Here is a 27,753-nt window from a genome sequence, read left to right as displayed (position 1 = left end):
GTAGTTCAAATGCAGCCACACAGGGCGCATAATTCATCCTCTACTAGTACAGACACAGAGCGATCTGACCAGAGGGACAGAGTGAGACAAAGCCCCCACGACAGAGATCAGAAATCAGATATAGGCTTGTCCGGCTAACTTAGCCTAGCTCGTTGCGAATAGACAGCCGGGTTCTTTAACGTGCCCAGTGTATAGCACTGATACACGCAAGGATTATATGAAATATGTTTACGTGCAAATCAGACCCAATTAGTCGCCTCTTGCGATCATGCAAGGGTAAGGCAGTGGTTCCTATTCTTTTCATACACAGATCGTCCCAGAAACACATGGGGCTGCGTGCAAATCAAAGTTTTGTAAACGACAACAAAATTGCGGTATTTCTTATAAAAAATATTTATCTAAAAACATCTAGTATATCTAACAATAATAAAACATGATAATATCACACTTCAAGACATATACAAACAAATAAAAACATTTAGCTCGTGTCAAAATCTAGCTGATAGCACGATATCCCAGATAAGAAGCCAATGCCACTCCAGCTGCAACAAGCATGAGGCCCTTCTTGCTGATAGGGAAATGTCCAGGCTGCTCAATTTTTACCTCTAAATCTTCTTTTACACCAAGGTTGTTCCCGTCTACTTTAGGACTGGCATCGTTAGGAATGTCACTGTTAACTGTACACTCATTTAAATGCAAAGGGACCTTCTGCTGTTGAAAATATTGAGGTTTAACCGTTGCTGAAAAGCAATAAGAAACGCTAGATAAAATAAAAACTAACACGAAGAGACAGACAAAACAGAATAATAAAAATTATCGTATATAATAAAATTATTGAAATATTGTGATTTACATAAACATTATATTCAAGAGAACGCATTAAATTAGCTATTATAAAAATAATTGATGAAAATCAAACCATGCCAAATTTAATTTAACTTTGTACAAATCAAAAATCAAGTCGAAGTTAGTTGCAATAAAAGAACTATTTACCTGTTTTGATAGTGGTTATGTTTAATTCGGCATTCTTAGCACTTGTCATTGTATTCTGTGCCGCTGACATAGTCATCTTCTCTTCTTTCTGAATTGTTTCTCGAGATGTGCAGCTGGTCGGCTGTGTTATTGACATTGTCAGCTTCAGTAGATCTGTCATTTTCTCTACCTTTTCAATTTCCTGTGAAGTGTGGCAGATGTTAGGCTGTGGCATTGAATTTGTCAGCTTTAGTTCCTTTTGAACTGTCTCTTGAGTTGTGCTGTTGACTGTCGGCTGAGGCAACTGATTTGTCACTTTCTCTACCTTTTCAACTGCCTCTGAGCTTGAGCAGATGGTAGGCTGTGGCATTATCTTTGTCAGCTTCAGTTCATTTTGTATTGTCTCTTGCGTTGTGCTGTTAACTGGCGGTTGAGTCAACTGATTTGTCATTTTCTCTACCTTTTCAATTGCCTCTGAGGTTGAGCAGATGGTAGGCTGTGGCATTAGCTTTGTCAGCTTCAGTTCATTTTGTATTGTCTCTTGCGTTGTGCTGTTAACTGGCGGCTGAGTCAACTGATTTGTCACTTTCTCTACCTTTTCAATTGCCTCTGAAGTATTGCAGTTGGTAGGACGTGTCGAGAGATTTGTCACGTTCTCTTCCTTTTGAGTTACCGTTTGTTTTGTACTTGTCATCGGAAGCTGTGTCAATATATTTGTCATGTACCCTTTCTTTTCCACATGTGATACTGTGCCATCAGTTTGGATTGTCATCTCATATTGTGACACTGGATTAATCTCTTCCGTCGGAAGCATCTCGGGTCTTGTGCAGCTTTGGTTTAGATCATGCAGTTTTTGTCCAGATGGCAAATTCGTTTCTTAAATGAAGTAAAATATAAAACTACAATATACGGAGTGCAACAGACACGTATATAAACTTTCAACAACAGAAGTTCTTATTTCAGTTATCTTTAACACTTGTACTTATGTGAGGGACAGGTTTTGTATGCCGGAACTGCTACTCTAGTATCAGTTACTTATATTTGATGTAAAATACAGTTACCTACCAGTGCTGTTGTCCAGGACTGTCACTTGAGAAACACGTTCTTGTTCTATTTTGACCGAATGTGCGGACTTTAATGGACATTCAAGTCTTGGAGCTTTAAACTGAATCCTGTCTGAACGTACAATATTGAGACTAGGAATGTAGAATAATTCATATTTCCCTTTGTGTGGTGCTTTAAAATCATCACCAGCTGCAAAGATACAAATTCAAATATTTACATATAAAAACAAGTGTCAAGCTTTTAGTAGAAAGTTTCTTTCTTTCAAGCTTGTACCTTTTGAAAGTCGGAGCATCTCAATTCATCCGAAAACAGTGTGCGTATTTATAATTAGACGCAGTGTGAAGATACGTGTCTCTAGATTAATGTAAATTCGATTCCGAAAACATGTTTTATTCATCAGAAAGAGTAAATAAAAAGTGAACCAATGAGAATTCCAAGTAGTAAGCCTACTGACTTTTCATAAATTATGTAAATTATATCGAAACTCTGTACAAAGTGTATAAAAGTGATTAAAGAGGTAGGAACTGAATTTTTTAATTATTTCATATTGCTCTAAATATACTGACTAAAATATTTTGATTTATCCTACAATTGAAAATGTTATAGTAAATATTACGTACAAATTAATGCGTGTCACTGCGAAAGTTAAAAAGCAAATATACCGGATGATAGCAAAACAGAAGACTCAGTACAATATGAACGACCTGTACAAGAATAAAAGTATTTTATATTGTATTTACCTTCTTCCACTAGGGTTGCTGTTTTATTATACATTATTTCTACACGTAGAGGTTTTTGACCAACATGTAATCTATGTGGAATGATTTCTTCAATGTCTACAATGGCATTTGTGGAAGCCCTAACTAAAAGAAACTTGAAGTATACATCTTTTTCTTTTGGCAGCCTAGAATACAGAGAAAAATAAAATATCATCAAATAGACACTTTAGGTCCAATTAAAATATCATCAAATAGGCACTTTAGGTCCAATTAAAATATCATCAAATAGACACTTTAGGTCCAATTATAGATTTTTATCAATCCCAGTGTAGTAACAGTAGGACCTGTGGCCTCAAAATTATTCAATACCGACGTGCAAATAACATATCTGACGTCACTTTCATGTGTGTTGACACGTTTAAAAGTTCATACACGATGGTATTTTCAAAACTGCTGAGTCAAAACATAAAACTTTATTATTTTCGTAATAATTATATAGGTAGATACTTATGTAATACAAAATATTAGCTCTGAATCAAGAAATATGCACTTGTCCTTTCGAGTTCCTCAAGTCGCTCAATATTTCCGCTGGTGAGTTTCACCAGTCCATGTTTCTCGAATGTCAAATGTCATAACTTATAATATATTGATTTATTTCACTGGAACGCCCGAAATGCCCATTCAAAATGAATCAAAATTTAATACGCGCTTTTACCAGCTGCAAACGGGTACATTTCTGACTTTAGATGCTAAATGTATATGTTAATTAATCATTTCAGATCATCAAAAAAGAAAATAAACACTAACTGCGATTTCTACTGCGTAGAGGTAATGCAAATTGCTCAGAACGTCTATCAGAGAGGACTTTATTGGAGAGAAACTTTAACGTCAGATTCCATTCCAGTATATCTGACGAATGTTAAACATTGACAATTAATAGCAGTTATGTCATATCTTATTTTGGGTCAGTTTTTTGTATAATTCTTTTGAAGACATGATATATAAGTGTCTACGTCCCTGTTAGTAATGAAAGATAGGTAGGCAGGTAGGTAGGTAGATATTCAACTGTTTCAGCTGAAACAGTTATAATCATACTTACCAGAATGTTTTTGTCCAGAAGTGATGACCTACAGGGTTGCAACGTACAGCAATATCTGGATCCTCGTTGCCAAGTTGTAATCCCGGTCCAACAACAGCAACAAGATAGTCTGTGTAACGACCAGGACAGCCATGAAAAGGCTTATAAACACTTAACTCAACTTTAACTAACTGCTTTCTGTTGTAAGACATCTAAAATATAAACAAAATATTGGTGCTAAGTTAACTAAATACATTTTTGTGACAAGGTATGGCAAAATCAATTTTAGTGGGATGTGATTGCAAACTTTACAAGTCAGACATTGGGTCATGATAATTTGCCAATTGTATCTATAAAATGTGTTCTGAAAATCGGTTATGGTCCGCCTGACTGCTTTGAGACACACTGTATGTTTGGTATGACGTTCCGGGAAAATTAAAAATAGAAAATGGCGGGACGAAAGTGAACACGTCTAACTACCGTTCCTAGTATCCATTTTAGATATAAGTAGAAAGCCAATATTACTGAATAAAGGTTTTACATCTAAAATTGTTCAGAATTCCAGAAAACTGAATTTCATAATTTTCTTAAATTTTGTATGATGACATAAACCGAAAATTGAAATAAGTTTCGTTCATCATGCAGACATAATCTAATTTTATGCTTTTTAAAATTCATCTACTTTTGACATTTATATTTCCTTTAACTGTTATGCTGTGTAACTGCTATATAATTTTTGTCAGATTTTCACATTATTATTATGAATAAATAAATAAATAAATAGATAAATAAATAGATAATCATTATCAGCAACAGCATACTTACAAACATTTAAAGCTTTTATTTAAATAGAAAAAAAAAATCTTCCACTAGGCCGCCAAACGAAGTGACGGTATATATAATTTTTCATGATAAACAATTTTCCTTACCTTTCAATGAGATTTTTCTTGAAATTATGCTTGCGATATGATTGCTTTCAAGCTCTATGTTTGTTGTAGAAACTGACGTCCTCCGTTACTTGGACGCGACGTTTATGTAAGACGTCAAGACGTTGCTGATTTTCAATGACGTAATTTGAGTAACGTCATTTGCATGACAGACTACTCATCCTGAACCAAAACTAATGAGTCAATCTGAATATTAACAAAATATACATGTCTCCGCTGAGAAATGGAAATATCAGTTTGATCTGGCACTTATTGGTTCAAATATGAAAAAAAGTAAAACAGCTTGTAGATAGTGCCAGAATATTGGAATATTTTTTTAATCAAAAGAAGACTATTACTTACAAGTAATGTGCAAAGTAAGAGACGCATATGGGTAAATAATTCTCGCCCAAGAGAAGAAAATTGTTTTTCTGAGTATCAAAGGTTATAAAGTTCCAAACGACTTTCTGGACGATTTCACATACATTCAGTCCAGCAATTTGTCGAAAGTGTGGAGAAAGAAATTGTTATTGCCATCAAAGTAAATAATGATTAATTCTGGCGATTGATAAATAAGGAAAAAAATCTGGCTTTAGAAGCGAATATTATTGCGATCCAAACTTTACATCTACTTTCTTGATATCCGCCAATCTTTTTATACTGTAACACATCCGCTGCTGGTGCTAAATTCATGGAACTCATTAAACGGTCATATAAATAAAAATATGTTAACAAACGTCCAAAAATAGTCTGAATATAGTTGTCCAACGCATGCCGACGATGTGGCGCCACTTCCCTACCGCAAATTTGGTCGAGAAAAGCTAATAGACATATTCTTTGGGAAATTTGTCCTAGAAAATTATATGATATTATATTATAATGCAAGAAAAAAGTAGTATTATAAAGATATGTAAAGAAAGTAATAGAAAATGGAGTTTAGGCATTCGGATTCGAATCTTACATTCACTTAGGAAGCGTTTGAGATAAACACACGAGTCTTGATGAGAATATTAATGATGCATGTTCTCGTGTTTTAAAATATGTAAATCCTTTCTCGGTATGTCAGATTTTGGTCTGAATAAGAATGGTCTTTATCCTCTGACAATTGTCTTTCATTTGCGAACTATGGTGTAACATACTGAACACGTTACATTCGCTTGAAAGAGACCATCGGCAGTGTGTCGATGCCGCGGTGTACAAGGACAGATATAGTTCTTGGTTGTTGCATTGCTGCTCTAACTCTCAACCAAGAAATTGATAATCAAAAACCGGGCGGGGTGTCTTCTGTGTGTGTGTGTGTGTGTGTGTGTGTGTGTGTGTGTGTGTGTTGTTTTGTTTTTTTTTTTGTTGGGGGGAGGGTGTTGTTGTTGTTGTTTTTTTTTTTCTTTTGTTTTTTTCTTTATTTGAATATTGACAATGGATAACCAAATCCGAACAAAAAAAGTAAAACGACCGAAACGAAAACTTTCCTCAAAGGTTCTGAGTTCGGTGGGGAAAAGTAAATATGTTCATTAATTGGCATCAGTTAGGAATTAATTTTCCCTCGGATGTGATATGACCTGTCGTATCGAATACGGTTTTACAGATCTTTCCTGCTAGTACAATTCAAGGATCTACAGATCACTGTCATTTATTTCGAACGAACGCCGAAAAAAAGTAATTCATTTCTTACTTAGTGGTGTTATAATTTGCAGAATATAATAAAAAGAGAATTATGCGAGAGAGGAAGATATTTCATTAATTGTATGTGAACGCGTACGACAACTAAACTGTTACACATCATAAACAGTGTCCGATAGAATTAATTTTAACATTTATTTCGTAAAAGGGGTTCTATTGGTCAGATTAATCTAAACGATTGATTTAATGTCCTTGTTTGAATAAATACAATGGCGGTGTGTGCAGACGCGATGTATGCAACATATAACTATCCAAGGAAGACAACAGTGGATGCACAAGTTGTTCGCCATTTTAATATTAATTGAAATAATAATTATTTATAATGCTCTAATCTGCAAAAGTCACTTTGTTGTTGTATGAAACCATTTCAAAATTAAATCGGTTAAGTAATTAGATAGATGTATAAAAATGCTATAATTATAAAGATGTACATGTAACTTTACCACGGTAATTCAAGTCTCGGTCTGCTCATTCCCTCCCTTGGTATAACATTTGTGATATTTAGTATGTTCATATTCTATAAAAATGCAAAAAATAAGTATACACGTGATATATGTAAATGTATGATTTTAGCATTAATGGCAAGTGAAACTGAAATGTAATTTATAATACGATGTAAGGGAAACTATTCGTTTTCTGTAAAGCCGATTTATATTAATGACCGTGCTTGCCTTGGTATAATCTTTTGCTATCGTCTTCATTAGCCATTACTTTTCCGTATTTGGGAAATATTATTACAAATCTGTAACTATATTGAACATTTCATGTACATGTACCAATTGTACACCATATTATTATGTTAATTTTGCCTCATGGCTCTTATGACCTTCTGGTTGTACATAAAATAAACTCTTGAAAACTCTTATAACCAGCGATACACGCATGCAAACCTTGAAATAAAACCGCGACAGTTCTTGCACCATACGCGTGATGGGTTTTTTTTAAACGTCTAAATTGACGCTGTCCAAGACGCTCACTAAACTGTAATTATGAGAAATATCCTGCACGTACACGTACACGCATAAGAGTAAAAAAAATAAACCCTCTATTTTCAAACGGCAAATGATAAGCTCTACTTTGTACACTCAACAAAATTCCTAATCGGTCAGTTTATAGTTGTATTACTATTTTGTTAATAATGCATGTATTTACACGAAATTTCACATGCCGACATTTGAATAGGTACTGCAGGTAATCATTAATTTATTTTTGGCGACTCGCGGCTAAAGTAACCGCATTAGGCGTTTTGTCTAATATTTGATATTTTGCACGTGCAGGGCATGTGCACCAACATGCACGTGTTCGTTTACACTTTTGGCATTACTGACGAAAGTCCTACTAGAAAAACACATATCATGGTGAAACTGACACAAGAGCAACGCGATCTAGCTGTCGGAATGTTGCTAGCCGGGACACATTTACCACACGTGTGTAATTATTTTTGCAATTTCAAAAGAATCTTGAAATAATCTGTTTGTAGCTGTTATTTTAATGGTTATTTCCATTTTTAACCTTATTTCCGTTTACAATAACCTTCAATCGTTGGTTATCTACCATCCGCGCTCTTTTGGCGAAATCTAACCCAAGTACAATTCACTGAAGTGACCGATTTTGAATTTTGTTGTATAATTCCGACAGCCCGAGCGCGTTGCTCTTGAGTCAATTTTACGATGATATGTGTTTTTCTAGTCGGACTTTCGTCAGTAATGCCAAATATGTTCATTAACACGTGCATTTTAGTGCAAATGCCCTGCACGTGCAAAATATGCTATATTGGTCAAAACGCCTAATGCGGTAACTTTGGCCGTGAGTCGGTCAAAAATAAATCAATAATTAGCTGCAGTACCTATTCAAATGTCGGTATGTAAAATTTCGTGTGAATACATGCAATATTAACAAAATAGTAATACAATATAAACTGACCGGTTAGGAATTTTGTTGAGTGTATTTATTTTTAACCTCCGTTTTCTGTGGATAGTTTACTTTTTTTACATATATGGCTGATGTAACGTGTTGCAAACTTATTTAATCAAACATACGTGTCTAAACCCTTCTATCATATTTTTATCGGATATAACCAATCTGACTCCTCTACGTGCGATTAAGATACTCATGGTCAGCGACATGTTATCTCGTCCATATTCATACATACACACTTTGAGGTAAGACAGTTTTCATTTTCCTTGCTTGTTAATAACATTTAAAATGGCACGAATTTGTTCTTCGGTGTATGATTTTTACCAAAGACGTAAAAAATGGTACTAGTAGCTCCCTCGCTTGGCGCTCAGCATTAAGAGGACAGTGCTAGGACTGGTCAGCCCTTCGTCAGTATAATGTGATTGGGTGCCAGTGGGTGGGGTATCATGCAACGTGTCTACGGCGTGATATTCCAGTGAGGCAGCACTATAAAGTTGGGCATTGTGTTCACTGCTACAAGTAGACACCGTCGTTTATATGACTGAAAAACTGTTGAAAAAGACGTTAAACCTGAACACACACACACACACACACACACACACACACATACTCAGTTAATATCGTTCTAAAGGCATTAAACAGACTTACTTGACCGTTGTTGCTTGGATAGAATGTTGCTTTACTTACATTGTTGATATATACATTAAGTTTCGTTTCTCTTTTTAGATGGGGGAATACTTGAGACCAGCGTGTGCGATCCTCTTGCCACATGCTGGCGGATTTCTTTGCGGTTACCTGACACACAAAGAGCTAAAGACATGGTTTAAGGTAAAGTTATTACTTTTTTGCATTTCTTGTCTTTCAAACCTCTATCATTGAACATAAAGTAGATATATACATATCAGATAATGAGATTAAAAAGCGGAACATTTTTTTTGTGTGTGCGTAAAACTCCAGTAGAAAGATTATTTGGTTACACATTTTAAAACTTCTCGACCCCGTTACTCCTTCAGGGGACGTAGTGGTCCAGTACTAACACTGTCTGACTACTAAACCAAGGATCGTGAGTTCGAGCCCCAAGTCCCTCCTGCTAAAGCAAAAGACTAACATTCGGAAAAGAGTCCTGTGTGTGGGTGCTTTACACCTGTTAAAGAATCAGAGAACCTCTTGGAGTATAATCCACCTAACAGATTTCTGGAAATTGATACCAAATATATGAGAAATTTATTTTTACCACATAAAATATTTACCAATTGCTCAAATATCTGTCATTTCAAGCATACATTATATATCTGGTTATCGCGTTAGTGATAACAGAATTTCATTTATGCAGTTGCATATGGTCACTTAACAAAATTTCTTATCGGTCAATATAAACTCGAAAATATGTTTTCAGAGGATATACGCTTCATTTATATTTACTAGCAATGTTTCTGTTTTATTTTGGAGACTGCAAAATGATCATTTGCAAGCACGCTAAGACCATTTCACTTGAAAGATTTATCACTCATTGCATTAGTTTAAACAAATTTTATTTCAAACATATATGCATACTACATTTTACAATTTACAATATCGATATTATACATGTTGAAAAAGGATAAGATCCGAAAGTTAGGCTTATAAAGGTCTTCTCCTGTATAATGTATAGTCTGAAGCCTGTTGTATCATGTTACACTTTCCATCAAAATGTATAGAAAACCAATTGTTACATTGGAAAAAACTTAATACTTTATTACAACATTACTGAAATATTTCACCGGTATACATCCCTTTATATAACTTATAAATATATTTTCTTCTGTCAACGCTAATTTGAAGTATCTACCCTTTCAACAGAAGCCTTCAGTTTGAATTAGGTCAGGGTCCATTTTCATCAACGCTTTCAGTCTGAAAATTAGACACCAAATAATAAGTAATGTTTCATCAGCTTATTTTTCAAGGTAGGCAATGACAGAGCAGAAAAAAAAATAATTCAGCGTGTTATAGTCTTAGTAAACTTAGATTTTGATAAATACGTCCCAAAAGTGTTTACGCCTTCACCACTTTGTCTTCCTCTTCGAGAAAAATGCATGCTTATATCTTATTGCAGAAGTTGAATGAACCATCTTTCGCTCCTCCCGACTGGGTTTTCCCATCCGCCACGTTCACATCATATTGCTGTATGGGGTATGGATCATACTTGGTATGGCGGGACTGTGGTGGTTTCGAAGGTGGTGGCGTTTTGCCACTAGCGATCTATGCAACTAGTCTTGCCCTCACATGGACACACCCACCTCTTTTGTGCAAAACAAAGAATTTAGGATTAGTAAGTATACGTTTCTTAATCTATAAATTAATTCCAGCTTAGTTCGTTACGGATGTTTCAACATTTTCTTGATGAAGTTTATAGCCATTACGGATATGATTTTGTAGTAAGGTGCTAAGTATAAGGCGCAACAGAATATTTACTGCCTGTAATAGGCAGTGATTTCGATAAGATTAGAACTAGCCATGTTGCAGGGAGTGGTCTCAATGTTTCTGAATATCCTGTTTTAGGGATAGATCTCAATGTTTCTTTATATATCCTGTTTTAGGAAATGATCTCAAAGTTTTATATATCCTGTTTCATGGAGTGATCTCAATGTTTCTATATATCCTGTTTCAGGGAATGATCTCAATGTTTCTATATATCCTGTTTTAGGGAGTGGTCTCGATGTTCTATATATCCTGTTTCAGGGTGTGGTCTCAATGTTTCTCTATATCCTATTTCAGGGAATGATCTCAGTGTTTCTATATATCATGTTTCAGGGACTGGTCTCAGTGTTTCTATATATCCTGTTTCTGGGAGTGATCTCAATGTTTCTATATATCCTATTTCAGGGAATGATCTAAATGTTTCGATATATCCTGTTTCAGGGAGTGATCTCAATGTTTCTATATATCCTGTATCAGAGAACGATCTCAATGTTTCTTTATATCCTGTTGCAGGGAGTGGTCTCAATGTTTTTATATATCCTGTTTCAGGGAATGATCTTAATGTTTCCTTATATCCTGTTTTAGGGAATGATCTCAGTGTTTCTATATATCCTGTTTTAGGGAATGATCTCAATGTTTCTATATATCCTGTTGCAGGGAGTGGTCTCAATGTTTTTATATATCCTGTTTCAGGGAATGATCTTAATGTTTCCTTATATCCTGTTGCAGGGAATGATCTCAATGTTTCTATATATCCTGTTTCAGGGAGTGGTCTCAATGTTGTCAGTATTAGGAGCAAGAGTAGCCACTGCAGTGATGTTCAAAAACGTGAATTCTACAGCTGGTTATCTCATGTTGCCCGGTCTCGGCTTGGTGGGCTATGCTACTTTTCTCAGCTACAGCAGGTGGAAAAACAACAGAACTAGGAGAGATTGAGAAAGTGACTAACTAGCTGTAAGACAAATAAGCGGACTTCATTGATTTGTTAACAGAACTGTGGAAGATTAGTGTGCAGAATTTACCTAAAACTAATTTAAAATTAGTTTAATGATAAGAATTTCCGGAAAAGTTTTTAATCTTCATGCCATGGGAGAGTACTTTACGCCTGTCATTCACAATTTTGTTTCAAGGGTTATGTTTCTTACATCAATTAAACATTATACTGATCTATGTCCATTGTCAAGGAAGCTCAGCAATGTGCTGAACAAGTTTCGAGTTACACCAAACTGTGCTAGTAAAATTCATGCTATTTTACATTGTGCACTTGTTTTAAGAATTGAGCTAATGAATCAGTACTTTTCAAGACATTTGAGACGCTCATCCTTCAACAGTCTTATTATTACTTCTAAAGTACCTGAATGGCAGTGAATGACACTAACAAAAACAATTATTGTTGATTGCATAATTGACGCGTGTTATATGAATCCTCTTATATACCTATACAAAGCTACTTAAAACATCATGGTAAAATTTATGTTACAAGGAGCACGTCATTCAATTTTCCAATAACTACTTGAAGTTTTTGTATTTTATGTACAGTTGTCTTTATGTAGGAAATATAATGGACTTTTGACAGCGGTTGACAATATCCTGACGGCATGATAAAATGTACAAAGTAATATTTATTTTTCCAATATCTATATTTACCTGCTTTGATAAAACCAACCTACCCAGGTTATCAATACATCCACTTGATCCAATCTTTTATCTTTTTACTGTGTCGTTATGAACGCGTTGCTATAAAGGGAGATAATTGTTGTAAGTCAGTGGTTTAAAATATACAGCTATCAAAGGTATTATCGTTCAATTTTATTGAATATGCTTTAAAAGGCTTTTGAACTTTGGCGACTGAATAGAATTTATTCAGGGATAGGACATTTTAATTCATAGAGAAAGGTTAGTAGAAATTTATCTAACTACGCGAATTATGCTAGGTATGTAGTGAAAGAAACAAATAAAAAATCAAGGACATTTTTTTTTGTAATTACAAGTTTGCAAACACAGTTGCCTTAAACATGTTTATCTGTTACAGTGTACATTTATATATGTGTTCGATCCTATGTATCAATGTGGAGTTCACTGAACACTGGTTAGGTTATAATAACTGAAGAATTTATAGCGGCTACCAACAACCAATATCAACAACTCATAAAAAATAAAGATTTATAGTGGGTTTTTTTTTTAGATATTGGTGAATACCCCTGATTGTTTAGTGTGTCAGGTATTAAACACATACAAGAATTTCAAATGTTAAGAATGCAAGAAATTTGAGATGTATGAACTGGGATCGAACTCGCGATTTCTAGTTTCGCAGTTAGGCGTCTTGCCACTTCATATTTTAGTCTGCAAAATCTTTAGGATTACTAACCGTTGTTGCTAGACTAGACTAAATAGTTTGTATAATTGACGTACTGGAAATTCTAGTGATATACGGATATGGAACTTAATGATAAGCACGAGTAAGGACAGTTTACTTTGAAGTAGACCGTCTGTCTGTCAATACTTGGTAATTATATTGATTTTGCTGATCAATAAGACCTTTCAGACGACATTAATACATAGTTGCATGGAAGCTAAGAGGATTGCCTTTCTTTTGAAACTTTGTACTTGGAGACTGTTGGCATTTTCAACCGCATTCATTATTAGTTACATAATATACATTACCACGATACAATATCTATTAAATTTTGACTGAACTTGCATCATTGCATCTTATATCATAAAATCTCTGTAAAACGATCCTTTGGAAGCAAAGAATGCAGCCAAGAAGAATATAGCAGACTCGGTGGTTTGATTAAATCTGTTCATGGGAGGTATTAATGAAATATGCAACGCCTCTTACATATTATACATATTCTTTGGTAAGATTTGGGCGAGATGATATATTGTATGATTTCCCATTCTTGTCTACCACAAGTCCTTTACAATCCCGAGACGAACCAGGGACTTCTGATATGCAAAAAGGATGATTTCAAGGCAATAAACCTTTTACTGTGCTCAATGTTAAACTGCTACTTTGATATTTAATATTTGCACTTAAGTGTAAAATTACCCGTAATACCTTATCAAAATAGAACATTGATTAATGTTTAATCCAGACTGGGTGTATTTAAATGTCGTGTACTTCGATCGCAGAAAATATCCAATCATTAGAATTACAATATAAGACAACTATAAAGGATATATTTCAAAAGGGCAAAATGCCTGTTTTACAAATCGGATTAGAACGTTATTAAGATAAACCAGCATTATTATTAGTGTTAAAATAATGATGACATAATAAGATACAAAATTATTCCATTTCCCCACTGAAGGACTAAAGCATAATCGGAATAGAACTAGTTAAGATTAATTCATGGAAAAGTCTGCAATGACATGAACCTTTATAAGCTTCTAAAGCATCAGGGGGGCAACTTCTAGTTCGGTGATCATGTGATCTTCCTCGAGAAAAGACTCCACATATAAAATATAAATTAGCTTCGCAGCTTCTGTTGGGTTGTCTTTCAAAATGACTTTTTTAAATTCAGTATGTTCAAATATATCCGTCATATTTGACTTTAACAAATGCCAAGTGTATAATAAAACACTTCTGTAAAGAGAAATTAGATCAGGTTAACAGGTTAAGACCTTATTAGGATTACAGTTAAGATTTATCGGAAGTTTTAAAGTAAATTTAGCCTCAACGTGTACCAAATCCTACTGACAATCTTTGGATCTTTAGAATCTTACTTTAAATGGTGGGTTAGAATAGGGTTAATTGATAAACGTAAAATGCACCCACTGGACTGTAACGATATTTATACAAATTAAAGTTGACGATAGTTACCACCGGACAGTTACATTTTTTTCATTTATCTAAATGGAAAATTGGGATGTTATGTTATATTAGGACACAGACGTTTATTTCCTTGTTTAATGTTTACTATGAGTTATGGCACTTTGACGATAGAATATAAAATTAATTGTGACCTTGACCCCATGTCCAGTAAGGGACATGTCGCCTTGTCATACCGAATTATGTGTATGCTAAACCATTTGAATATCCGTCGGTGAATAAACCCGAATTACATATGAATACCAACGCATGCCTTCGAGTGGTTTATCGTCTCATTTACCACGGTTCAGAGTTCAGATGCGCAGGAATTGAACCACTAGGGCGTTGGTCGGAGTGGTTAAATATTGAAGAATTAGAACGATGAACCGTGGTAAATTAGACGATAAATCACAAGAAGGCCATGACTGTTTTTATTCTGTCATGCTCATTGATAGATTATATATAATAGATATTATGCTGGACTTAATTTACCCGAGGAGTAATGTATCGGACGTCATGCGGCAGTAATGCTCTCTTACCAGTCCACGCGTCAACCGTTGTTTATCGCAGAATATACAAAGCTTGATTTCTGGAAATCAAATTGAGCCATGTTAGAATTGAGAATAATGTTTTTTCCAGACTTTATTTAAATTTCTTTCATGCACCGGACAAGAAAAAATATGTATAATCGTTGACCTCTTCATATGTCCCTAATATTGAGCTAGGGGTGTTAAGTCTTACATGCATCACATTGTCTGGTTATGGCGAAAATTTATGACAAGTTATATGGACATACATCCGTACATGAAAACGATATAGACACAACAAAAAATGGCCTAATATATTTGACCTTAGTGTGACCTTAACCTAAGAACAACGGTTTTAGGTCTTAGACGCCAGCCATTGTCCACTTATGATGAATAATTGGGTCAAGTTATTTGAAAAATCATTTATGTATACAAAACTTACGGACTAATAAGTAAAATTACATAAACTCTATGACCTTCAAGACTGACCGTAATGTTGTTCATAATGTTCGTGCTAGATGTCTGGGTTTTGAATTATTGATTAATTTAGGTAACAGTTACTAACTTGCAAGAAGCCCTATTTTATTGCAAGTGACAGGAACTTCAATATTGTCGCACCATCTGCTGATTGAAGTGTTGAGGTAAACAGAAAGACCGGTAAGCTGACGTACGATTTCTCTCTGGGTGAACTGTCCCGAGGTCCGGACGAGTAAGAGATATTGGTGTTGCATGCGACACATCATCTTGTTCTTGTGATCATTTGCCAGAATATTTTGAGATCCAACGAAGGTGGACAAAGTTCTAGGCCAGACACAATATATATGGAAGTACACGATCATTTGCCAAGTTATTTTGTAATCCAATGAAGTTCTAGGCAAGACATAATATCATGGAAGCACGCACGCACACGCGCGCGCAAAGTCAGGAGAAACACTATAAGTTCCACCCTACTACACACACGCGGTCCGGAGTAACACTATAATGCTTAACCCTACAAAAGTTTTAATGATGGGGCGTAAAAGGCCGTGATGATTAGAATCTTTGAAGAAGTTAGCGAATAAAATATAACAGTACGTCTCGAAATAATCGACGGTTTATCACTATTTACGGAATATCCGCGGTCACAAGTGTGCGTTTTTTAAAATATCTTTCCCATGAGATCTGTCATGGTATAAAAAAAACTAACACTTATTCCCTCGAGACACAAGTGCACATTTGGTTCTAACTCTTGACCATGAGATAAAACCTCATGGGAACTAGATGCTAGCTTATGGTCGCGAGTTAGTTATTTCATGGCTATACTGAAAGAAAACACACACGTGTCACTTTCAGTATTCCGTACTATTACATAAATTACAAACTTTAGTTTCGTTTGTTTTACAGACTTTCTGAGTAGTACTCGTAGTCGCTAGAGCTAGTAACCACAGTAACGCAAGACAACCCCAAACATGGTGGACTTCCAGTCTCACTTCCGTATGTATGGGCACGGGTACACGAGCCCGGACCTGAGAACGCCTGTAACCAAGCGTAGAGCACGAAACCATGACCTAGCGCAAATACTGTTTAGGCGACGGCCTACTGGTAAGTATAAGAAATTAATCAAGGCCGTTTTTTAAATCCATTATCCGCAGCATGCAGCCAAGAATCTGATACACACAGTATGAAATAAACATTACAGCATGTTCCCCTATTTACTTTTGAATTTTAAATATTTGCTTAACCGGTAGATGAGTTTCACATTATGTGTCAAATATTCTCACAAAATCTAAAAATGCATTTTTTTCAAGAATCTTTTCAACCAAACATGGCAGGGTCTGAAAAAAAGAAAGAGTACAAGCAAGTTTATATATTTTGTCGATTCTACGTAAGAATCAACGTTTGGCGGTAACTTCCAGAGGTTATCAAAATGATAAATGCATATACTATTTTACGTATACTATCATTAGGTACACAAAAATAAGCCAGTAAAAGTCTCCGTAACAATACATGTGAAAAACATTAGCACATGAATCTAGTACATTTTATACAAATTTCAGCCAATGTTAGTGAAGTGCAAGGTAAGTACGGTCGCACATAATATAGGTACTGGTTTTGTTTGTGTCAAGCTCCATAGCAGATAAATGGTCATCTTTTACAAAGAAATTAATCTAATTAATTTAATCTTGAAAGTAAACCTCGTAAAGCTACTTATGACAAACTACAAAAAATTGCAATTACGCGACATGGAAACTTCAAATTGGTATAACGTCATACATGTATTAGTATTTTTGCCAGTTAAACAATTCCTGACCATTTACTGCTATTTCTGCTCAAAATGCTAGAGTGCTAGATAGTTTTGACGTCCCCATACAGAAATGTATGGTGGATGATTTCTGTTGTTTCGTTATGGCATGTTGGTGCGTTCGGAGAAAAGCTAGACAATAAATTAGCGCGCCACAACGACAAATAAGCTATTTGGCGCCAACGCGCCAAACAAGAGTTTATCGTTCTGGCATGATATTTTATCTGTCGTATGACATGCTAGCCTGCTGGCACCCTACCCGAAATGCACAGTTGTCGTTATAAATTATATAATTTTCAGAATTTTAAAATGTTAATGATCACGCCATACTTTTTGAAGACACTTCAATCAACTCTAAACACTCCAAAGAGAGGTTACTTGCTGTAGAATAGAACTGAGAAACCGTCCATGACAAGCGTGTGCTATCTATTTAATTTGGCAAATGTACGTTACTTGTTGTTGTACAGATGATAACCTACTTTTATCAAATGTATATTTTGGCGCAATCGACGGCAAACGTTAAATTGCTGTCAAACAGAAATGATAAACCATTGCTATCAAATGGTTACTGCTTTCCAATTTAGCATAATAATTACTTGCTGTCTACCAGAAATGTTAATCTGGTGTTATGAAACATTTGTCAAATGTTTACTTGCAGTCGAACAGTAATGACAATTCATTTTTCTCATGTAATTTAAAGCGCAATAATTTGCAACTGTTTCTTGCGCGTGACTATCGCGCAGATATACTTTAGCGTCTTTCTGTCTTTCTTGTTAATTTAGCGCAGGATTTTCGAGTTGACATGATAAACCACCATAACCAAATAAGATTTTTCTCTAATTTAGCGCACGACTGTCTGGTAAACATGATAAACCACTATAACCAAATCAGGTTTTTTTTCTCTAATTTAGCACACGACTGTCGGGTAGACATGATAAAAGAGCACGAGGACAAGAATGACTGGGAGGCATGGCTTCTGTCACATGGTCTATCCGCCACGTGCCGCAGTGTCGATGATATGCACTACAAAGAAGTTGTCGATCCATTAAAAAGAAAGTGAGTCTCTAATATGTCGATTATCTTGTTTAACTTGAGACAATCTATATCTAATGGCCCAACGTTCAGCAGCAGCTGATGTTGACTTATAATTGTCTCGGACAGCTCAGTCTCCTTCATAACGGTACTTATCAGACGTTTAAGCGCAAGCAAGTTTTAACGCCATTTCAGACGATTTCGTTACTATGAAAATGTGACCATGTCGGTTTAGGGGCAAATAAATCGATTTAATAAAACATTTGGAATATTTTTACATTTCAGACCAGACAAACTGTTGATGACAGTCGGTCTACGTGGAACATTGGACGGAGACTTCGTCTACCCTCGTGGTTTAACGGTCAACTTGGATGGTCAAATAATTGTTGCTGACGCCAGCAACAATAGAGTACAAGTGTTTAGCAACTTCGGCGTCTTTAAAAAGAAGTTTGGTACTAAAGGCAAGGGTGAAGGCCAGTTTGATGAACCAACTGGTGTGACAGAGCTGCCAAATGGTGATATTGCTGTCGCTGATAAAAACAATAAGCGGGTTCAAGTGTTTTCGGACACTTACGAATTTAAGTACCAGTTTCCAACTTGCAAGAAACCCTATTGTATTGCAAGTGACAGAAACTTCAATATTGTCGTATCAACTGCTGACAGGAGTGTTGAGGTATACAGAAGAACCGGTAAGCTGATGTACAACTTTTCTCTGAGTGGACGGTCCAGAGGCCCGGGCGGGTTTCAGATATGTGTGAATGACAAAGAAGAGGTTATTGTTTGTGACCCAGTTGAATGTTTAGTAAAGTTTTTCACATTTGATGGAAAACTGCTATACAAATTTCAGCCAACTATAAATGGAGAAGGTTTGTCTGTAATTCCAAGCGGAATATGTAGAACACCCCTTGACCAAATTATTGTTGCGGACTCCCTCAATCATACAGTGAACTTGTATACAGAGCGTGGGGTCCTTCTACAGCAGTTGTTGTGCCCAACAGATGACGCTGGTTGCATTCAGGCATGCGCACTTGGACCGGAAGGACATCTTATTACATCCGAGTTCAGTATAATTGGACAGCATTGCATTAAGATATTTCGATACCGATCATGTACCTGCCACGCAACTAGACCAGGCTCAAGTAAAAGACGAACACCTACAACTCCTGTTTGATGTCAAAACGTTATTAGAATAATCCAATGGAAACATTGCTATCCGCAAATACTTACAAACCTCTATATAGAATTTTAACATTAAGCATACCCACGGTGGGGAAACCAAGAATGCAACGTCATCAAAAAGCAGCGCAAATGAGCTGGCCACACACAAATTTACGTCGATTCAGGTAAGAAAAGTCTTGTAACTTTTTTATTACTGCAGCTTTCGACTCGAGATAAAGAGCACCGTACCCGGCCTGGAGTATACTATTCTGCGGTAGTGTTCCATGTTGTACGTATAGCTTGGTTTTTGCTCGAAAACGCGAACAGTTGGCAAAGAGGGTATGAGCTGTACCACACTTTTGTCTAAGAAAGTGAGTTTTGACCGTATTTTCGTGAAATGAGGACAGATTTGACGCTCATTTAATATCAATGACTAGCATAATAGTGAACCGTTGTTTTATTTTGCTATTTACAAGGATATCTGACGATATTTGATTCAAAACAAACAACATTATTAAAATGAGAACATCCACACTGACGACTTTGTTGGAGAACATCCACACTCTTAATTACCATTATTGCAGTTATGCTTCTTAAAAGCTATGTCTTAGGCAGTCAAGCTACGTTGTTCAACAACAAATGTCGTCTATACATACAATCAGCAGTTCAAACCATTTACCGCGAGGCTATAGACCAGTTAAAATAGATCTGCCAAATCATATAGCAATGGCTGAGCACATGTTAGGCTAACATTAATCTCTGTGTATAGTGTGGCATAAGGACACGGTGTTCAGATTGATTGCATCTTAGGAAAAACATTATTTTAAGATAACAAGACAAATTTGCATAAAAGTCCTGCACACAAAGTTTAAAAGCAAATAGAGGATTGGAATAGTTATTCTATTGTTATTTTGTTTATAACTATATCCACTCCAAAGTGCATAAAACACGGATAGTTAGTACTTTGACTAAATATTATAACTGTAAGATATTTTAAATCTTATTTCAGCAAATGGAAGTCTCTTTCAAATATTAAATACAATCCAACCTTATACATAAAAAGGGCATTATCACTCAAGGTGATTATGCCCATTTGATAAACCGGCAGAAAGGCATACAATGTATTATCATTACGTAGACTAAAGCCTGGGTTCTGCATACGGAACCGAAATTCATTTATTGAATGGCAATCCCATGATAACAATATTACATTTCTAAAGATAAAACCTGATATTAAATTTGTTCGAACATTAAATAGTTCTAAATAGTGTCTTTAAATCAGCTTGAAATGCGCTGATCTCTTAAAATAAAGGAAACGTCTATAGCCTAGTGGTAGAGCGTCCGCTTCGAGTGCGCAAGGTCGTGGGTTCGATGCCCGGCCGCGTCATACCAAAGACGTGAAAAATGATATCAGTAGCTCCCTTGCTTGGCGCTCAACATTAAAAGGGAAACTGGCCTCTTCTCTCATACCCTTGTGGCGGTTGGCCCAATCAGGAATGAGGGGTCGAGAATGGATAATATAAGTTGTAGAACTTCCTTCACAATCGACCTAAAATGAATTCTGTATAAACTTAAATAAAGGCACACGTAAGACCGTAGCTTATATTTCCGACTGAGAAGATTCATTAAAAGCTTCATTGGGGGGCAATTTATTTTTGAAAAGATAATTTCCTATAGGCACATATTACAAAAAGTTACTTAAGGTCAAAACATTTTGTTTAGCAGAAAAATCACATGACACTATCAAATTACATTTGCCAAAAGTTGCATGTTTATTCTATAATTTGGAAAAAAATCGGAGTTTAATCAAATTTCAAATCAGTGAAGAAAAAAATGGATCCGAACTTGTAGAACTACCTTAGGCATCGTACGGGAAAGATTTTCATGTAACGCCTTAAACTTTCGTCAGTATTTATACACATTTCCACACTCATCACATCCTTCTGGCTGAAACTTAGCCCCTAATATCGCACTTCAATCAAATGCTGATTTATTAAAATAAATTTCCCATAATTTGAAATGTACTGCAATGCCATTGGACAAAAAATATATTCAAACACTAAATACTGTTACAACTGTATTAATAAGTTTACTAGTTGCGGACACCTATTCACATTAGCAGATCTTAATAATTTCAAACTTTTTTTATAGAGCTTGAGCCGTATTGTTCGTTAATAGTAGTTCAGCCAGGAAAATTGTAAGGGTGTTTAAGTATAGGTTTGTGGTTTGGCAAAAAAAATTACATATACTTTGTTATCTCGCATATGTAATTGTTGCCAAAATAATTTAAATGGAATGAGAAGATTTATTTTTCTAATTATTGACTAACCTGTTTAGTGTTTAAAATTATTTTTTGTTAACAAATTTAAGCTCCGCGTACAGTATGTGACTTACCGGGTTAATAAATGACTGGAAGTAAATGTTGATTTACCAAAATTAATTTCCCCATGATTCCAAAAATACTGCAATGACATTGGAGAAAAATAATTCCAAACACTAAAAAGGTGGAAAAAAGATTTATGTTTTCTTTTCCATTTTTATATTATATATTATATTATATATAACACGATCTTATTCATGTAGAATCTACTCTACTAAATATTTATATAGATCAAACGCCCTACGGATTGCAACAATATTTTCAAATTGACATTATTAAATTTATGTCATAAAAAGAAACAAATACTGTCATCCGAAACAAAATAACGAATGACGCGCAGATTGAATGCTGTGAAGCTTATCACTTTTACTTAACTTTTTCACATGTCAGATTTTAAACAAAACGGTTTTGTCTTAGATTTTTCTAAATAGTGCATTGTAGTAGTGTGGATGTTCTCCAACAAAGTCGTGAGTGTGGATGTTCTCATTTTAATAATGTTGTTTGTTTTGAATAAAATATCGTCAATATCCTTGAAAATAGCAAAATAAAACAATGATTGACTATTATGCTAGTCACCGATATTAAATGAGCGTCAAATCTGTCCTCATTACACGAAAATACGGTGAAAACTAACTTTCTTAGACAAAAGTGTGGTACAGCTCATACCCTCTTTGCCAACTATTCGCGTTTTCGAGCAAAAACCAAACTATACGTACAGAATGGAACACTACCGCAGAATAGTATACTCCAGGCCGGGTACGGTGCTCTTTATCTGGAGTCGAAAGCTGCAGTAATAAAAAAGTTACAAGACTTTTCTGACCTGAATCGACGTAAATTTGTGTGTGGTCAGCTCATTTGCGCTGGGTTTTGATGACGTTGCATTCTTGGTTTCCCCATCGTGATACCACGGCCGACTGTGTATTACAAAGAACAATTTCTTCAACAGACCTGCAACGTCTGTGCAGTGTTGACTTTGTTTTATGCACCGTCTGGAACAGGAGTTATATTTTGTTTTTCTTCCTGTGATAATGATTTAGGTACAGGAAACAAATGTATGTTTTATTTTTTCACAAAGAATAATAGTGTACCAAAATGAGTAAATTCTAGAGATGTGCATACACCTGTTGCCCTTTGGCGTTCTCTACTGAAAGTTCTTTTGCCGTATATTATTGTATATATTGAACAGAGTTTACTTTTATAAGTGTGCCCAAATGTTTAAAGAATATGAAACTCTTAACAAATCACGACTATTTCTGGCGACAGACGCTGCACTTAACGCAAAACAGTCGGCACTTCCGTTCTGAATTCCAAGATGCAAAAACATGGCAGATGTTTACCTAGCAGACACGTTAAAGGTTGTTGTCCTGTCCTTTCAATACCTTTGAAACAACGTATGTCTGGATGTAAATTTATATTTTCAGTGGTTTAATACATATGGACACTACTTACTTTTGCTGAAAGATCTAAATTTATTTAGTCTATTTAGCATAAAACATTTTCGCATGATACGTGCTTATGCGAAGAAAAAGGTTTCATCTCTTCCAAAAGAACAAAAGTTCTATTTTCTTAATTCCTTTTGTATGTGTTGTAAGTTTTAAAAAAAAGTAATGGATAATTTAGAAACTTTCGGGAACCCAAATTGTATTGGACAGAAAACTAAATATTTTTCATAAAAAAAATGAGTGTATAAATATCGTACTGGGCGTAGCATATTTCATTAGTTATATGAATTTTGACTGCAGTTTCGTATTATTATATCGTTTGATATCAGAGTTTGAAACACTGATGTTTCAATAAACCACTGAAAAGCCAGACATTTTTGTCTATAATTTCAAAGCATTTGTTGAGTTTTCTAAGGCATTTATGTTAATACATTTACATGTTTATTAAAACGATATTCTCTTTTCTTGTCGTTACTTGAAAATGGGATTTACACAAAGTCAGTACCCGATGTTTCTATAGAAATCAATGCACGTAATCATTTACGAAAAACACGAAGTTTGTTTTGATGATTCTGGATCTACCAAGCATATTTCAAATAAGAAAAATCCTTAATTGTTACTCCCCCAACGCCAAGAAAGTTGCTTTGAAGTGGCACTTGGGACCGATATGCCATTTTAAGTCTTTTAGGCTACGGATCTTAAGAACCATCTGTTAACTCATGATAAGCATACGTGGTGTGCGATTTCAAAAATGCTGCTTGCAGTTTCTATACTGAACAGAATTACATCCACTTTTGTGACCTGACCATACTAATATTTCATAATGGTTATGAAAATTTATGGACAGTACTTGAATGATAGGGTCAGTAAAGGAAACAAGTTTCCTGATCGAGTGTCCAGTACCTTTCACCGGAGAACCTGACGCAACTACGACAACTACTATATTCTTAAAGACAAACATTCGGACTATGTAGATCAGTTAAAACAAGGAGCTGCGTTTTAGTAACGCAAAATCATGAGAGTGTATGACCAAAGATGTGTTTTGAGGTTTTACCTTTAAGGTGAAGACCATAATGAAGGTCAAGATCATCTATATACAGGTCAATAAGGTTCGTCAAGTGTGAGTACGAACTGAATTGGGTCATTTATGGGGTTTGTAGGACCAAAAAGGTTGTTTCTAAAGGTTTTAAGGTGAAGGTCATATGAGGGTCCAGGTCATTTATATATAAATCTGTTTGTAGGTTTTGTCATGTTTGTCGAGTGCGAGTATGAACTAAATTGTGTAATCAATGCGAGCTGTAGGACCAAAAATGTAGTTTATGAAGGTTTTGAGTTTGAAGGTGAAGGTCATATGAGGGTCAAGGTCATTCAGTATATACTAATCAGTTTGTAGGTTTTGCCACAAGGCTTGTTGAGTGCGAGTATGGACTAAATTGGGTCATTGATGTTGGTTGTAGGCAAGCTGGTTCATACGAACGGACAGACTTTCCCTTAAAAAGGTTCTCTATGATTTAAGCAAGTGCCCTAGTTTTTTATCACAGCTATATGATCATGAAAGTATCAAACTTTGCCAAGATCTCCTAAAGATAAGTATTTGATTCGGTTCCATGCAAATCAGCTACTATAACAAACAACTAATGGTATACAGTGTACTATTAGTATAGAGTTAGTAAAAATTTCACATGCAAATGAACTAATAGTATACTATAACAAATTATTATTATTAATCAAACTGTGTAATGATATGCAAATTCATTATGTCATGGATGGTCATAGTATACTAAATATATACAGTTGATAGTATACTAATTGTATACTGCTAACAAACTTCTGATTCTATTGTATTAAAAATCTATACTAGTAAATGGACAAAGAAGATTCAGTTTTCCCTATAAGCAAGTCTAAAGTAAACTAGAGCTATCACTAAAGGTGATGAATGTACCCCCCGCATGCACTGACACAGTACATTGCAATTTGACGCACACAAGATTGCATAATTATGTGGACTGTATGTATATAGACTGTATGTATACAGTATAGTAACAAAAAACAAAGTCCCATAACTATGCAGAATATTTATCTAAAAGAATGTAAATTGCACCATGCACAACTAGGGTTGGTACTGATCACTTGTGTGAAGTTTCATTAAATTGTGTGTAAGGGTTTGGTAGATTAGGCACGCACAAGATTGCATATGCAGACTGTATGTACATAGTATGTTAACAAGAAACAAAGTCCCATAACTCTGCAATTTTTGTCGCTGAAAGAACCTAACATGCCCCATGCACAACTACTGTTGTTACTGATCACTTGTGTGAAGTTTCATTAAATTGTGTCAAGGGGATGAGGAGAGATGGTGCGCACAAGATTGTGTCTATGTATATAGTATAGTAACAAAAAAAACAAAGTCCCATAACTCTGCAAATTTTTTTTCTGAAAGAACCTAACATGCCCCATGCACAACTAGTGTTGTTACTGATCACTTGTGTGAAGTTTCATTAAATTGTGTGAAGGGGATGAGGAGAGATGGTGCGCACAAGATTGTGTCTATGTATATAGTATAGTAACAAAAAAAACAAAGTCCCATAACTCTGCAAATTTTTTTCCTGAAAGAACCTAACATGCCCCATGCACAACTACTGTTGGTACTGATCACTTGTGTGAAGTTTCATTAAATTGTGTCAAGGGGATGAGGAGAGATGGTGCGCACAAGATTGTGTCTATGTATATAGTATAGTAACAAAAAAACAAAGTCCCATAACTCTGCAAATTTTTTTTCTAAAAGAACCTAACATGCCCCATGCACAACTACTGTTGGTACTGATCACTTGTGTGAAGTTTCATTAAATTCTGTCAAGGGGATAAGGAGAGATGGTGCGCACAAGATTGCGTCTACGGACAGACGGCCAGACGGACAGACGGACAGACAGACAGACAACCTGAAACCAGTATACCCCCCTTACAACTTTGTTGTCGGGGGGTACAATTATTATATAGATAAAACTACAATTCAGGGTAACCAAGAGTATCCAGATTCAAATATGGGTAATTTTATCTTAAGGAGGTAGGTTACCTTGTTACAAGGGTAAATTCAAATTAGTTGAACCGCAGCATTTTTTTGAATTTCATCTAATATGAAGTTTTAACTGCTACAATCTCAATTTCGTTTGTCTCTGTCCCTTCTAGTTCAGTTTTTATCAAGGTTTGAAGAACATGACCCTCCAAAGGTATTTCATATTGAAAGAAGAAGGAAAATACGGATATTTAACACTTTTCAGTGTATTTTAGTTTCATTGATATCCGTAGAAGTCTGCATAATTGATAATTTTACTAGAATGCACGTTAGCTTTCTAATATCAGCTTAAAATGTGTATGTCGCGGGGCTCGTGTTTCCATGGTAACGCATTTTCTCTCATTTTTAAACAACTATGAATAAAAATACGGGTTTTCGACGGCTTCAGTGCCATTCTGTTAATGACCGGCATGGAATATTTGGGTAATATTATTAGCAAAATACCAGGCACTTTACATGGTACCCTATTTTTCTTAAAGTTTAAAGTAACCATGGCAACAGAGACGTTTAAAATAGCTTATATCTTTCTTTTTGTCGTAATTTCTTATAAAAGATATTGAATAAGGTTATCTTTCTAGTTACTGTATCTTTAAAACATATTATTTCTAACATAAGTTATATTTTCGTGTTATCTGCATTTATTCAAACAAATTTCACAGCTTAGAATACTTACAGCAGTACCCCTCGTCTGGCATTTTTTATGGAAAAATCGTTCAGCATGCTGCTATTATTCTCATGGATATTGTTGAAATGAAAATAAAAAGCCGAAGCTGTGTTTCTTAAATAGACCAGTGTCAACGCTTTTGAATTTTACATTTAGATACATAGGTCACGGGCTTCGTTTCCATGGTAACATCAATTTAATTCAAGAAACAACAATTTTCTATTGAAATTTGAACAATTTTAGATCTAAATTCTAGTATATAAGTAACAAATTATCAACAGAACCTGAAAAAACAGGTATTACAAATCAAACTGCTAGATTTTTTATTTGAAAATGGCCGTAATAAGTAACCTTTCACCCAACTATATTCCAAATAACATTGGCTATCTTCGTCCATTTTCTTACATTCCGCATAACATTTCAATATAACTACATAAAAGAAGCAAAATATTGATTATTTTTTCAGAGCAATAGACTCATAAGAAATATTTAAGCAAATAGTGGTTATTTGAAAATAGTTAAAATAAAGAAAATGCACAGAATAACGTACTTTCAAGAAAAAAGCTGT

General features: G+C 35.1%; 3 protein-coding genes across 3 annotated transcripts; 2 read left to right on the top strand and 1 right to left on the bottom strand.

Annotated features, from left to right (window-relative positions):
* Nucleotides 1-383: 383 nt before the first annotated feature.
* LOC123552892 (uncharacterized) lies at nucleotides 384-4,863 on the bottom strand. The gene is made up of 6 exons (XM_053542428.1): nucleotides 4,764-4,863; nucleotides 3,856-4,046; nucleotides 2,778-2,941; nucleotides 2,038-2,226; nucleotides 994-1,848; nucleotides 384-740 (listed from the first exon to the last, which is right to left on the bottom strand). Exons 2-6 carry the CDS (start codon nucleotides 4,044-4,046, stop codon nucleotides 496-498), a joined length of 1,644 nt encoding a protein of 547 aa, XP_053398403.1. The 5' UTR covers nucleotides 4,764-4,863; the 3' UTR covers nucleotides 384-495.
* A 4,179-nt stretch (nucleotides 4,864-9,042) lies between these two features.
* On the top strand, nucleotides 9,043-13,510 carry LOC123551780 (translocator protein-like). The gene is made up of 3 exons (XM_045340976.2): nucleotides 9,043-9,185; nucleotides 10,450-10,665; nucleotides 11,580-13,510. Exons 1-3 carry the CDS (start codon nucleotides 9,084-9,086, stop codon nucleotides 11,748-11,750), a joined length of 489 nt encoding a protein of 162 aa, XP_045196911.1. The 5' UTR covers nucleotides 9,043-9,083; the 3' UTR covers nucleotides 11,751-13,510.
* On the top strand, nucleotides 12,573-19,790 carry LOC123551779 (tripartite motif-containing protein 2-like). The gene is made up of 4 exons (XM_045340975.2): nucleotides 12,573-12,710; nucleotides 16,539-16,736; nucleotides 18,348-18,492; nucleotides 18,754-19,790. Exons 2-4 carry the CDS (start codon nucleotides 16,604-16,606, stop codon nucleotides 19,637-19,639), a joined length of 1,164 nt encoding a protein of 387 aa, XP_045196910.1. The 5' UTR covers nucleotides 12,573-12,710; nucleotides 16,539-16,603; the 3' UTR covers nucleotides 19,640-19,790.
* The last annotated feature ends 7,963 nt before the right edge of the window (nucleotides 19,791-27,753 follow it).

Source organism: Mercenaria mercenaria, chromosome 4 (assembly GCF_021730395.1).
Source record: "Mercenaria mercenaria strain notata chromosome 4, MADL_Memer_1, whole genome shotgun sequence".
Lineage (NCBI taxonomy): Eukaryota > Metazoa > Mollusca > Bivalvia > Venerida > Veneridae > Mercenaria > Mercenaria mercenaria.
The sequence above is the reverse complement of the archived record's forward strand: the minus strand, read 5'-3'. Positions and strand labels throughout refer to the sequence as shown.

Bases quoted from the DNA above. Each gene is read 5' to 3' on its own strand.
- LOC123552892 (XM_053542428.1), bottom strand. From the start codon at position 4,046: ATGTCTTACAACAGAAAGCAGTTAGTTAAAGTTGAGTTAAGTGTTTAT. The intron at 2,942-3,855 runs GTAAGTATGATT...TCTGTATTCTAG, and splicing joins TTCTGGACAAAAACATTCTG to GCTGCCAAAAGAAAAAGATG. The intron at 1,849-2,037 runs GTAGGTAACTGT...ACTTCATTTAAG, and splicing joins AGTCCTGGACAACAGCACTG to AAACGAATTTGCCATCTGGA.
- LOC123551780 (XM_045340976.2), top strand. From the start codon at position 9,084: ATGGGGGAATACTTGAGACCAGCGTGTGCGATCCTCTTGCCACATGCT. The intron at 9,186-10,449 runs GTAAAGTTATTA...ATCTTATTGCAG, and splicing joins AGCTAAAGACATGGTTTAAG to AAGTTGAATGAACCATCTTT. The intron at 10,666-11,579 runs GTAAGTATACGT...ATCCTGTTTCAG, and splicing joins AAACAAAGAATTTAGGATTA to GGAGTGGTCTCAATGTTGTC.
- LOC123551779 (XM_045340975.2), top strand. From the start codon at position 16,604: ATGGTGGACTTCCAGTCTCACTTCCGTATGTATGGGCACGGGTACACG. The intron at 16,737-18,347 runs GTAAGTATAAGA...TCTCTAATTTAG, and splicing joins GTTTAGGCGACGGCCTACTG to CACACGACTGTCGGGTAGAC. The intron at 18,493-18,753 runs GTGAGTCTCTAA...TTTACATTTCAG, and splicing joins GTCGATCCATTAAAAAGAAA to ACCAGACAAACTGTTGATGA.